General features: G+C 59.8%; 1 protein-coding gene across 2 annotated transcripts in view; it reads right to left on the bottom strand.

The window, feature by feature from the left end:
* Positions 1-4299: 4299 nt before the first annotated feature.
* LFNG (LFNG O-fucosylpeptide 3-beta-N-acetylglucosaminyltransferase) overlaps positions 4300-13095 on the bottom strand; it is a 10483-nt gene continuing 1687 nt past the window's right edge. Inside the window, exons 2-8 of one of the 2 annotated variants that reach the window (XM_010570292.1) lie at positions 7082-7130; positions 6142-6241; positions 5854-6007; positions 5647-5732; positions 5204-5369; positions 4825-4910; positions 4300-4727 (exon numbers count right to left, since the gene is read on the bottom strand). In XM_010570292.1, coding sequence (XP_010568594.1) covers positions 4661-4727; positions 4825-4910; positions 5204-5369; positions 5647-5732; positions 5854-6007; positions 6142-6241; positions 7082-7130 — 708 coding nt within the window. In that variant the 3' untranslated portion in view covers positions 4300-4660. Of the gene's footprint in view, positions 4728-4824; positions 4911-5203; positions 5370-5646; positions 5733-5853; positions 6008-6141; positions 6247-7081; positions 7131-13095 lie in introns of both variants that reach the window. The other variant, XM_010570293.1, reaches the window with a different exon arrangement.

The raw sequence follows: 13095 nt of genomic DNA, 5'->3' as shown, positions 1-13095 counted from the left end.
CACCCCACACCGACCACTGTGGTGCCACTGCTTTGCTGTGTGGTGTCACCGCTGCTTTCAGTCCCCTGCCCTCAGCAGGGACAGGCACAAACCTGGCACCGTCCACCCGGTGAAGCCACCCCGGTTTGGGGGGAGATGGAGGTGGATGTGTCCGCTGAGGAGGAGGAAGGAGGGGTTGGGAGCAGGACCGTACAGCAGTGCTGCAGATTCACGGGTCTCGTCTGGCAGTGCCGTGGGAAGTGTTTCCAGCTGCTTTTAAGATGCTCGGTTCATCTCCTCCTCCACTCTTGGCTTGCCAAATGGCTACAGGAGCAGAGCCGGCCCCGCTGGGCGGCTGAGGCAGACCAGAAGCAGCGGGTGCTGGGAGCTCTGGGGCGAGCGGGGGCGGGGAGGGAATTGATTTTGATAGATCCAAGGCTGATCTTAAAAGTCAGGAAGAGAAAAATAAACTTTAGAGGGCTTGGGGGGGGGTGTTTCTTTTAACCACCTGCAGGTGATGCAGGGGTGGGAAATAGTAGAAAGGTGAAAAAAATAAAGGGGATGTGGGCGATGGCTGAGAGCTGCTTTTGGGGAGGGCTGCTGTGACTCTCTGCCACAGGGCTTTGCTCTGAGACAGACAATTCTGGGGGCGATATAGTGGCTCCCAGCTGCACAGAGGTGCAGCTCATGCCCCCATAGGGACCCAGCGCTCTCCGGTCCCAGCACTGGGACGGGCAACTCCCAAAGCTGCAGCTGGAGCATTGTGTGCATTGCTCAGGCCCCGCGATTCGGCTGCTTTTATGTTCGTTTCCCACAAATATTCCAGTTTGCTGGGCCAGAGCGGCTGGAGCCGATTCACACAAGTTTTGTTGTCTTCCGACACCCCCTCCCACCCCGAGTCTCAAATATTTCTCGCCGCCGTCAGCGCCAGGACGGGTGTTCGTCCCATCGCCGTGCACACACAGCTCCCCAGAGAGAAGTCCCCGCACCACAAACCTCCTGTGCTGCAGCCGGGCTGGGAACGCAGCGATTCATGAGTGACCCAAATGCAAATTAAAACAAAAAAAAAAAAAACCCAAAAAAAAAAAAAAAAAAAAAAAGGAGGAGGTGGGCGAGCAGCAAAAAAGGACTAAACCAGCGTGTTACTCTCTGCCCTCAATGCTGCAATTACCCAGGGACCAGGAAAGCCTTTGGCTGGACACGGCACTAGGAGCATCCCTTGGGCACGATGGTGTCAACAGCTGTGGTCCCTACACAAGAGCAGTGTCTCCACCGAGCCGGGCTTGTCCCCACGCCGACGCCACACACCAGCACCCTCCAAAAGGTACAGCCACCTTATCAGCTGCCGCGGGCTGGCGAGAGTAAACAGGATGTCCCGCAACAGTGCCGGGGTGCAGATGAAAGCAGGCTGGCCTGACAAGCCCGCCAAGTATGCGAGAGCAGCAGGCTTTGCTTTTGTTTTCCTTTTGTTTATTAATGCATGTATTTATTTACTTTTCGGCCCACGAGTAGGGAGAGGCTGGGAGCCTGGTGTGGGACAAACCGGAGGGCTGGTGTGCTGCCGGCCCCCGAAGGCTCAGTGGGGTGGGTTTTCTTTTTTTGGTTTGGTTGGTTTTTGGTTTTTTTTAATTTTTATTTTATTTTTTAAGGCCCCCTGCCACGTGTTGCCCCATGCCCAGCAACCCCCAGCCTTTCCCCCTGCCAAAGGGCTCCAGCCCCACGCCAAAGCCCCTGGCTCCCCAGTGCCTCGGTGGGCGCTTAACACAAGTTTTGGGCTGGTTTGCAGTGAACAGGTCCCCCCAACCCAGCCCTGCCTGGGACCAGCTGGGTGCTGCCCCATCCTGGCAGCATCTCCCCATCCCTCCCGGGGGGGCCCAAGCCTGCAGAAAGGGTGACGGCACCGCTGCCGGGAAGCGCCCGCGCTGCCGAAACCCCATGAGCAATAGGAAAAATACGCGGGCGAGCGGCGGGTGGCACAGCTTCCTCCGCCTGACGCAGTTCCCCTTCGCTGATCCCGGGGGTGGGGGGGCCAAGGGGCACCAAATCCCGCACCCACAGCACGGTCCCAGCCCTGACCCCCTCCCTGTGCTGCGGGATGGTGGCTTTGCAGGGCCTGGTGTCCACCCTCCCCTTTCTCTGGGAAGCTTTTTGGGTATCTGTGAGTTTTTTGGGGGTTTTTTTGGGGGGGATGCTGGGTCAGGGTGATGCTCAGTTCCCCAGGGCAGGATCCAGAGCCTCCCCCTTCTGCCTGCAGCAGCCCAAGGGCTGCAGTTTGGGGGATTTTTTTTTTTTTTTTTTTAATTTTTGGTGCCGTCTGAAAGTTGTGCGGGTGTTGGGAGGAAGGGTTGCTGCTTTAGCACACACTGACTTCCTGCTAGGTTGTATTTTTAGCAAGGCCAACCCCCCCGATAACCCAGAGATTCAAGCAAAACTGTGAAGTAAGTAAGTGTGCCTTGAAAAGAAGAAGAAAAAAAAAAAAATGCTGGGTATGGAGGAAGGCAGAGGGAGGCGAGGATGGTGCAGGTGAAAGCTGGTACCCGTGCAGCACAAACAGGGCTGGTTTTGGTGGGGGCGAGCCGGGGGGGCAGATCTTAATGCTATTGCCACAACCCATGAAAGTTGAGGCTTAGTTACCGGCAGGTGGGTGCTTGGTGTTGGCTGAAACGGTGGTGGAGAGGACGAAGGGAGGGAAGGGGCTCGGCCCCCCCCGCAGCCCCCAACCTTCCCACGCACACGCCTGCCCGCCGGCTGTTAACAGCACCCTGCTAACAACCGGCTCTCACCTCGCCCCCGCTGCCTCCGCTCCCACCCCGAGCCTGGGAAAAACCAGCCCTGAGGTGCCAAGTCCTGCCCGAACCTTTTGGGGAGGGGAAGGAGGAGAGGACCCTCGCGCCCTGGGACGCAAAAGGCCGGCAGATGCCGGTACCCGTGGGAAAAGAGAGGGATGCAGGCGCGACCCCTCCTCGGTGCATCCCTGAGAGCTTCGTTAGAGGTGATAACATCCGCGGGGGGAACAAGGGGTGTTCAGCGCAGCTCATCCATAAAGAGACGCCGGAGCCCAGGACCAGGTGACTGTGGTCAGCAAAAAAGCTGCTTTATTGGTGACGGCTCCCACGGGAACCCCATGGCAGCAATCGGGTTCAAGTCCCTGAGAACACGCTGTCCATGCTGGTTCCCCATCCCACATCTATTGCTTTAAACACATCCTAGTTACAAAAAGCACAGAGTGATGTTCCAGATACTGGAACATATAAATTAAGGTAAGTGATAGTTACAAGACATCGCAATTTTTTTTTTTCTTTCTTAAACAGATTATCAAAGGTTGGGGATTTTTTTTTTCTGATCCACGAAAATGTATAAAAAGCATTTTAAAATCTACATATTTCTCAATGTGGTTTTCTTCTTAAAAAAAGGCACAGTAAAAAAAATACTGGCGCAATAACATATTTACAACGCACCCATTATGGGCTATTTTCACTCAGCTTCGGGTTGGAAACGTTCAGCTCTGGCTCAGCCCATTTACCCCAGGGGTGCAGGGCTGGCAGCGGCAGGCAGGGCAGCTGTGTGGGGGGGGATGCAGGATTCTTCTCCTTCCCCGGCTAAATCCCTCCCCGGCAGGGAGAAAGCAATGGCCGGGCTGGGAAACGCTACCTGCCCATGGCAGGTTCCCATCCAGCTGGGCACTGCTCAGGTTCTCCGGCCACCCCAGCAGCATCCGCAGGGTTGGAGGATGCTCTGGTCCCATGGTGGTGTGGGGGGGCACCCACCCAGCCCACGGCCGGCCCGCGAGCAGGCGGGGAAGCAGAACCGAAGGGAGACCCTGTCCAAACACGGTGCCCACACCGCACCGGCAGCTCCGGAAAAGCCCCCTCCCCGTATTTATAGAAAGTCTTTACATTAGTCTCTATAAATAGTGCATAGATCGATGCTGCCAGCAACAGTTCAGCCAGACGGGGCGGGGGGAGATCTGGGAAACGGAGCTAACGCCAACGCCGGCTGGCAGCCCACCCCACCGTCTCCCTCCATTTTCGGCTGTTGAGCACCCAGCAGCTTTGCAGCACCCTGGAGCAGGGAGGTTTCCCCTGCCCACCCTCTGCCTGCCTGCCGAGCCAGGGAGCAAAACTCGCTGGTGACTCTTCATCCGAATCGGGAGCCGGAGCTTCGCTGCTGAGATTTTGGGGCTGGGAGAGAGGAGGGTGGGATGGGTGAGGGGTTACGGGAGCGAGGTGGGCGGTCGAGGCAAGGGAAGCGGAGGAGGCACACACCAAAAAAACCTTAACATTTGAAAGGGGAAAAAAAAAAAAAAAAAAAATAGGAGAAGCAAACCCGGGGGAGGCAGAGGCCCGCAGTGCCTGCGGTCGCTCCCCACGCATGGCGTGGGGCCCGCCAGCACCGCGGGGGTGCCCCATGGTTAAGTGCTCAGGACCCGTCCCCCTCCACCGTCCTGGCCGGAGCAGGCAGCGGGCACGGGCAGGCAGGGCAGGCAGGGCAGGGGACACGGGGGCCGCACAGCAGCCTTCAGTACACACACACACACACACTGTGCAATACCACAGCAACGACGTCCGTCCGTCCGTCTGCCTCGCGGTGAGGCCGGACCGACACAACCCGCACGCGGGTCCCGCACGCCCGTCGGATACCGGGGAAATTCGGGACGAGGTTGGAGGGGGACACGAGCCTCCTAGTAAACCACGTTGGCGGGGCACCACGGCGTGTCGGGGTACAGCAGGCAGTGCACGGAGCGAAACCTGCGGAGGAGAGGAGCGATGCTGAGCGTGGCGTGGCGACGGCCCCGCGGCACCCCGGCTTGGGGGGGGGACACAGGACAGGGTCCCCTCATCTCACCTGGATGGGTCCTCCTCGACGGAGAAGGCTCCCTTCATGTGGATGGAGTTGCGCTTGTTTTCGAACATGCCGTAGCTTAGTGTCACCTGGAGAGGGGAGCACGGAGCGGGGTCAAGCGGCCGACATGGCCACAAGGATCAAGCAGGGGCATGGGGGGGGCTGCAAAATTCCCCCCGGTTTCCCAAAGTCTCCAGTCACAGCCTGTATCACCCCACAGGGATGAGCTGACGGGGCTTTCGCCCTCCGCTGACGTTTTGGTCACACGTCAATCAATCTCCTAGCAGCGATGCCCAATTTTTAGGTGCCAACGTGAAACCGGCTGACGGTACCGTCCACCCCCAACCCCTCCATCCACCCCAGGGCGTCAGGACGGGGATACCTGTTTGTGGATCTCCGACTTGGGCACCTGGTGGAGGTTCTCCAGGTGCGAGTGGAAGAGGTTGCTGCGGATGAGCTTCACCCCCAGCACGGACTCGATGATGTAGCCGATGGTGCAGTCATCGGGCAGGCGGATCTTCTCCGCGGTGCTCATGAAGTGGCCCCCGCTGCGGGGAGACAGAGAGGGGCTGCAGAGGAGCAAAGCCCAGGGGATGTGGGCACCCTGCGGGGTCTGGGCTTGGCCGGTGGGGGCTCAGCTCTCATTAAAAGTCAATTAGGGGGAACCGAAGTCCTTCCCAGCTTGTTTCCAAGCCTCCTGCAGGCACCCCCAGCAAGGCAAAGAGAGCAAGGTGGTGGGACGCGGTCCAACGTCCATCCCCAAAGATGTCGCCGCTCTGTGCCCCGTGACAAGTCCCCACGGGAGAGCAACGCCAACGCTCTTACCTGGCCCACGGGCTCATCTTCAGTGCCAGCCCCCGGCTGATACAAAACCCCGCTCCGCCCGTGGCAAACCAGAAATGCACAGGGTGCTGCGAGAGAGGGGGAAGCAGTGGCCGTGAGACCTCCTCCCGCCGACCGGGGAGCAAATCCCAGCCCAAATTAAGCCAGTCCCAACCTCTCGCCCCCTCCCCACCCCCCCCTCCACCTCACCATCTTGTTCTCGCTGATCCTTTCCGTAGCCTGGATGGGCCGGTCCAGGCTGGGCTTCCCGATGTAGATGTCCTGCGTGTGGGGATAGCTGGAGAGCAGCTTCACCAGCGTCCGCACGTTCACGTAGTTGTCGTCATCCACGTGGCAGAACCACCTGCAGTGGCAGCAGTGTCACATTGGGCCGGGGCAGCTCCCCAGACCCCACGCTGAGATACGGCCCCAAAAAACGTGAACGGCCTCCACTTGCACCGTCCCCCGTCCCCTGCGGCAGCCCCGGGCGCTGCTTACTTTCTGCCGGACTCGATGAACTTGTCGTACTCCACGGCCATCTTGCAGGACAGGGCCTGGCGGCTGTGGGCAGCCGAGCAGTTGGTGTTGATGACGTTCCCTGTGGGAAAAGACGGGGGTCAAAGCCCTGCATCGGGGAATCCCAACGCCTCCCCGCGTGCTCGAATGGCGACGCTTCACCACACACATCCCAGGCGTGCCAGGGAGATTGAAACCCCATGGATATCCCTGATGCTCGGTGGCCTCCGTGCCACGTCGTTTTGGGCAAAGAATGAATTTTTTTGTGAATGGTTTTTGGGTCCATGTGAGACAAGGGAAGGGATGAGCAAGGGATGCGGATGCAGCAGATGCACCAGGGTTGAGTGATATATCACTTGCCACGCATGATGCCACCCTACATCACCTTGCCCATCCCGGGACGATGTACCAGCCACCCTGGGAGCGAGGGGGTGTCTGAGAGCTGGCTTCTCCAGGACATGGTAGCCAAAATCCTGTTCCCGCTGCCTTTTCCTGCAGCAGCCACGCTGGGCCCAGGGAAGGGCTGCCAGGGAAATGCTCCCATGAAATCTTGGCCGCGTTGCCCATCAAACCCACCTTGCCCCAGGAAAAAAACTGGTGCAAAGGTACCCACTCCATTAGCGTGCTCCCCAGCAGCATCATGCAGGAGATGGGCTGGGCTGACTGGGAAGGAAACCCGTCCCCAGATGGGGCTCCTGGGCAGAGGGTGCTTTAGGCACAATCAGTGAAATGAGTTGCCTCATTCTCAGCCCAGGTCCCTATGGCTAGGGCTCCTGAGATTAGTGTCTAACCAGTGGCATTTTAGCCATTTTTTTTCAGAGTTCCCACAGTAGGCTCCACGCCAGCCATGCTCCCCAGGCCGGGGCTCCTCAGGGGACCTGGCTGGCTCACGCACGCAAAGGGACAAGGGCCACAGACTCACGTGCTTGCTTCTTCAGCTCTTCATCCTCCCCATCTGTGAAGATGAAGGTCTGAAAGAGAAGACGAGGCACGTTTGAGGACCAAGGGGCTGAGGCCACGGGGCTCTGGATGCGACACGGCACCCCTCGGCAGCACCAGGGATCAGCCTCTCCGGGATGCCGGCGGTGACTTCTTCCCCCTCGCCAAAACCCAAAGCGGCACCGGAGACGCCGGGCATCCCCGCAACACGCTCAGCTTCAGACCAAGGAGGGTGCCAAGCCGTCCCGGCTGGACACGGCACGCACCGTCGTGTCTCACCGAGGTGCAAACCCCAGCCCCCCCGCCCTGAGCATCCCCATCCTCTCGCCTTTTCCGTGAAGCAGCAGCAGGCTGGGGGATTTGGGGCGCCGCAAGGGGCCGTCCCCAGCACGAGGCGGAGAGGAGCAGGTGACAGGGAGCTGGTGCAGAACGCAGCTTGATCTGCGCCGGGACTTCAGACTTTAGCCGACGCGGCCGGGGATGCCGAAGCAGCCGCCCGGCAGCTCTCCCTTGCCCAGGCAGGTGTGTTTGCCCACGACGCCGGCTGCCAGCCACATCCCCACCTGTGTCAACAGCACTTCACCGTCCCCGGCCACTTGCAAAACACCCCCCCAGCTCCTCTCTGCTCCTTATCCCCTATCCTATGGGGTGGCTGAGTGGGTGCTGGTGGGTGGCTCTCGCCAGCCCCGAGGAGGGGATGGTCCCTCGCTGCCCACCCCAGCATGGTCCCCACGGTGCCAGGCAGCATCCCACCTCCACCCCAAGCACCCGAGCTGCCCGCCTGGCTGCACTCCTCTATTTACACAGCTAATTCCTGGCATATGCTGCCCGGGTAGGAGGATCGGGGGGGGGCTGCTGTTGGCCTGGGATTTGGGGAAGGATGAGAAGCAGGAGGAGAGAGCAGGGGGTGGGAAAGGCATTGCCATCAATCAGCGGGCAGCAAACAAAGCTGGAGGAGAGAAACCACAACCAGCTGCCAAGCGCTATTAAAAACCAGACGTGCACAAAAGGGCAAAGGAAGAAAGACAAAAGGGCTGGGGGGGGGGGAAGGAAGGCAGGAGGCGGTGGGGTGGGGGGGATGGACGATGATGGAGCCTGAGCACTGGGGATGATGAATTACAAGTGAGCTGGAAATTGGGTGCCACCCCGCAGCCGGCCGGCCCCGGGAACGCGCTGGGGTTTTGTGGTTTGTTTGAGGAGGTGGGTACAATAGTGGGGTTGACTTTACTCAGCGGAGGAGAGTTAAGCGGGCAGCGGTGGTCATTAGCATACAGCTGCACTGGTTAACCCGGCCGGCCTGTGTTTGCTCAGGTCCCAAGCTGGGAGGCTGGTGGGGAGAGCCCAGATCTGCTGGGAGGCTGAATGGGAGGGGAGGAGGGCGCGTTCCTGGGGACGGGGCTACAAGTGACCTTTGGGGCTTTTCTCCTTGGGGAGAAAAGAAAAAGGAAAAAAAAAAAAAGGATGGAGGAGGTGGGAAGGCAAGTTCTCACAAATGCACAGCCTGCTGTGCAGCCTGGCTTTTGGGGAGGGACAGAGGTCAGCCCCCACTAAGGGGTCAGGAAGGCTTTGAGCAAAAGTTTAAGGGATGGGGGACCCGCTGATGAGGAGGGGACAGCTGGGGGACGGGGACCTTAGCTCATCAGCTGCCAGGCCAAGGATACCTGTGGCCGTTGCGGCCCCGGGGACGCATCACTGCTGGGATGGGACAGGGTCAGCGCTGTGCACGGAGGAGGAGGATGTCACCCCCAACCAACACAGGGTCCAGCCAGCGCCTCGCTGCTGGTCCCCATTTCCCCCAGGTGCCCAGCTGCTGGGGCTACGAGCTGAACCAGGGCAGCGGGAGACCATCTAAGGATGCCCAAGACAATCCCATCACAAGCCCCTTTCTCATCCACCCCAAGACACGTGGTGCCCCGGTACATCCCTCCCAGGCTCCAGCCCTGCTGGAGGGGGACGGGGGACACAGCCTCCGCACAGGCGAGACAGAAAATGTTTGCTTGATTAGCACAGAAACGCCATCCAGCAACTGCCTTCAGCTGCTCCAAAAATAACCCTACAACTAATCCTCCAGCTCAGCCACTATAAATAGACCACAGGGACAATTGTTTATTACTCGCCCGTACCGAAAGGCAGGCGAGTCCTAAGGAGGCATCTTCCCTCCAGCCTCTTCCCACATACATCCCCATAATTTTCCTGGTGTGGGTGGACCAGGTGGCACTTTGGGGACCAGGACAGGGGCACACAGCCCTGCAAGTCACATCATAGGGGCTATCGGGGCCTCACAGGTTCCCAGTCTCCCTCCTAGCCCCACCACGACATTCTATTAAAACTAAAAAAAAAAAAAAAGCCTTTATTTTTTAATTCATTTGTCTGCATTTCTTGGAGGGGAGCTGCACCCTTCCTACACAGCCCCTTTGCCTGGGGCTGCAAGGGAGAGGAGCAGAGATGCCAGGTGAGCCTGGGAGGGGACAGACCAGGAAAAGAGGGGGACAAGAAAACACCGTGTCCGCGTGACAAAGGAAAAACCACAGATCAGCCTTTGGCATCCCCAGTGTGGGGTGCTGGACATACAGTGGAGCAAGTGGGATGGGACACTGAAGCCAACATCCCCAAGCTGTCACCTACCAAGCCGCCATCTCCAGCCCCAACCCCTCTCCCAGGCAGAAAGCACCCAAAGCCCTTACACCCAACCCCTCTCCACCTTTCTCCCACTTGGCCCCTGTGCCAGCCGTGGCACTGAGGGGTGCCAGGACCTCCTGGGCCCCCCCCGCAGTAACTTTTCCTGCGGGGTGCAGGAGAGGAAAGGCCTGCTGCCCCCCCCCAGCCCTTGCAGGAAACCTCATTGTTCTCAAAACTGCAGCTTCAAGAAACACAGGATGCCAAATCCCTCCCAAACAATAGCTGCCACTGCTTCATAGGGCCAGTACAATGCGCGGCCTCTGCGTACGGGACCGAGAGGCACCCGGGGTCCCTATGGCCGGGATGGGGTCAGCCCCCCCCAACTGCCTGCAAGGAGCCAGGCAGCTGCCTGCAGCCCCCCCATGTCCTCCTCACCCTTGGGGAGGGCCGATTTCTTTTTTTTTTTTTTCTTGCCTTCCCCTTCGTTTCTCCTTTCGCGGTGACTCATTTCCCCCTCCACCAACCGAGCTCATGGGTCGCTGGGTGCTGTGCAAGGCGTCCCACCAGCCACAGGACCACCCCAGGGGTCATCCTGCCACCCTCTGCACTGCCCAGCCCAGCGGTCCGGCCAACTCTCCAGGGTGACACATGCTCAGCAGACCCCATGCCCACCACCGTCTCCACCTTCCCCAGCAGCATACCCGCCAAAAAGGGGAACTGGCACCCCAGTGACCCTGCAGTGCACAAATCCTGCCCCCGCACCACGTCTCATTTCCCTGTGCTGGGAGAGGATGGAGCACCCCGGCACCCACCTACGCAGCACCCGGGGGTGGGGGGGCTGCACCCCCTTTCAACCCAAGGACAAGGGGGATGCAGCCACCCTGCTTGGGTACAGGGAGGCAGCCAAGAGGTGCTGGGGGGGGGGGGCTGAGCCTCCAGCTGGGCAGGGGGCTCTGTGGGGAGGCGAGGGTGCTGCCGGAGCAGGTCCCTTCCCCGGCTTTTTGTCCCCTGCAGCAGATGTTTTCCCTCCAGCCTGCGAGGGTTAGGAGGGAAAATCCCCACCCTGCTTCAACGGGGTGGGAGCAGCGTGATGGCAGTGTCCCCACTCCTGCGTGGCGGTGGCTTTCCCCAGGACTGGAGTGGGGGGGGTCTGTGCTGGCACAGGGGTCCCAGGGCTGGGACCCACAGAGGCGGGGAAGGGGCTTGCCAGGCCGCAGGCCCTTCGTCCCCCCGCTTCTTTCGTCAAGAGGAAGAATCCTCCACTGTAATTTTAAATGCTATAATTTTTTAATAACCTCCTTGCAAACAATGAGCTCATTGTGCGGTGAGGGTCCCCCACCCTCCCGCCTGGCGCTCCACGCGCGCCGCTCACCGGCTCCGGGGCTTTTATGGACAAGGACAGCGGCATCATTTGGGGCAGGCAATTAAGGGGCCCCCACCCCCAAAAACCACACAGGCTGCCCCGGGGGGGGGTGGGGGGACAGCAGGGAGGGACCCTCACACATGAGCTGAGTTCAGCAGTGCTCAGCAGGCCCTGGCGCACAGCCCAGGGCTGGGGGAAGCCGGCTGCACTGGGGAGCTGTTTTGGGATGAGCAGCCTAACCCAGTCTCAACCGCTCTGGTGGGAGCCCAGGTGGGACACCAGTGCCAGCGCCATCCACCGCAGCCACCCCAAGGATGGGGACCCTGGCCAAGGTGCTAGAGAAATTTGGGAGCCACCATCGGAGGAGCGTGCTCTTCAGAAGGCAAACCCATTCCCTCTGCCCCGAGAGCAGGAATTTTTTCAAAGCCTGCAATTATTGCGCCGAGCTGGAGGAAGCCAGCAGATCCCACGCTGGTGGGATGGCAGCCCAGCCCAGACCCCTCACGGGCACCGCGGCGTGCGCCGAGCCACCCGGACGCCTTTGGGGTGCCCTGCGGACGGGGGACGTTTCTTATGCAACTCTGCTACTGCAAATCACCCGACTCAGCAGGAAAGCGGTGGGTTTGGACTCACTCCTGTCCAGGATTTCTGCCTAATGGCCATTTTTCCTCCCCCTTCTCTTTTCTTTCAAGTGCAAAGTTTCCCCAGACTACACTCCAGCATCCTAAGGATACCGAGACAGCTGGAAACTCTCCCCAAAGCAAGGAGGGGAAAACCCATAACTCTCCTTCAACAGCAGCTTGTCCAGCCTGGATTGTGCAAGCCAAGGAGCAGATTTCAAATCGAATAGGGATCTGCTCTCCCTGCGCAGAGAGAAGCAGGAAGGAGAAGGGGGTGCCCTTCACAGTGTCTTGGAGGGGACAGAGGGCAGGAAACAGGGACTATTGTGGGCAGAACAAAGAGCAGCCAAGGAAGGACACAATAGCTATTCCTCCCTATCTGCCAGGGTCCAGCCTGGAGCTACCTGCTAGATTTAACCCCTTCTCACCAGTCCCTGCATCCCTCCCGCCCTGAGAGCTGCCTGGCTAATGAAGAGCCGAGAGGGAGGTCGGGGTTTGATGCAAGAAGAGGATCAGGGGAAGGAAAGACGTGCCATGGGGCATGGGGGATTCTCAGCCCTTGGGTAGGAACTTCCCCGTGTCGCTGAGGCAGCACATGTGCCTGAGCACCACTAGTGAAACAGGAGTGAGAGAGGGACAGGATGAGCAGAGACGGGCCTGACTCAGACCAAGAGAGACGTTTGAGCAGAGGCAGCACCCCACTGTCACCAAACCACCCTCCTGGGGCAGAAACCACAGGACCAGGCAAGGAGGTGATGCAGGAACTGCACAACTTCCCCGAGGCAGGGAAGCAAGGGAGAGGAGCCCCATGGCACCAATCCTGCACTCCGCAGGCGAAAAAAAACCAACTTGATGCCAAGTTTGGGGGAGCCCAGGGTGTCCCAAAGCTTCCCAGATAGAGCGGCCAGGTCAGCCAGGGAAGACCGGAGCCGGTCACCACTGGCAGCACAGGTTCATCCCCTCTGCCTCCATGTGTCCCCCCCGCCAGCCCTCGTTTTTCTCCGCAGGACTTCGCGCCGCCTCCAGCTCTCTTGGCAGCTCCTTGTCCTCAAGTGCTGTACAAGAGCCGTCACTCAGCGGCTTGGCTTGTCAGGCGGGCACCTCGCCGGGCTGCGGCCCCCCTGGCTTCATGGCCCTCATCTCTAGGCAACCTGACCTGGACACGGCCGGCTTCGGCTCCCCCGTTCCCATGGAAAGTGCCACACAAGAGGCTGCGAAGCCTTTTCTCTGCGCCAGGAGAAAAGGGGCTTTGTTAGCTTGCCCAGGGGGACAGCGTGAGAGCCGAGCCTCGGGTCTCTGGGAATCCAAACGGACAAACGAAGCACAACACAAAAAAAACCCCTAGAAGAAAGCAGGAGCTCACAAGGGGGGGGGGGGGGGGGGAGGCCCGACACC

Source organism: Haliaeetus leucocephalus, unplaced genomic scaffold (assembly GCF_000737465.1).
Source record: "Haliaeetus leucocephalus isolate CR32 unplaced genomic scaffold, Haliaeetus_leucocephalus-4.0 Scaffold295, whole genome shotgun sequence".
NCBI lineage: Eukaryota > Metazoa > Chordata > Aves > Accipitriformes > Accipitridae > Haliaeetus > Haliaeetus leucocephalus.
The sequence above is the reverse complement of the archived record's forward strand: the minus strand, read 5'-3'. Positions and strand labels throughout refer to the sequence as shown.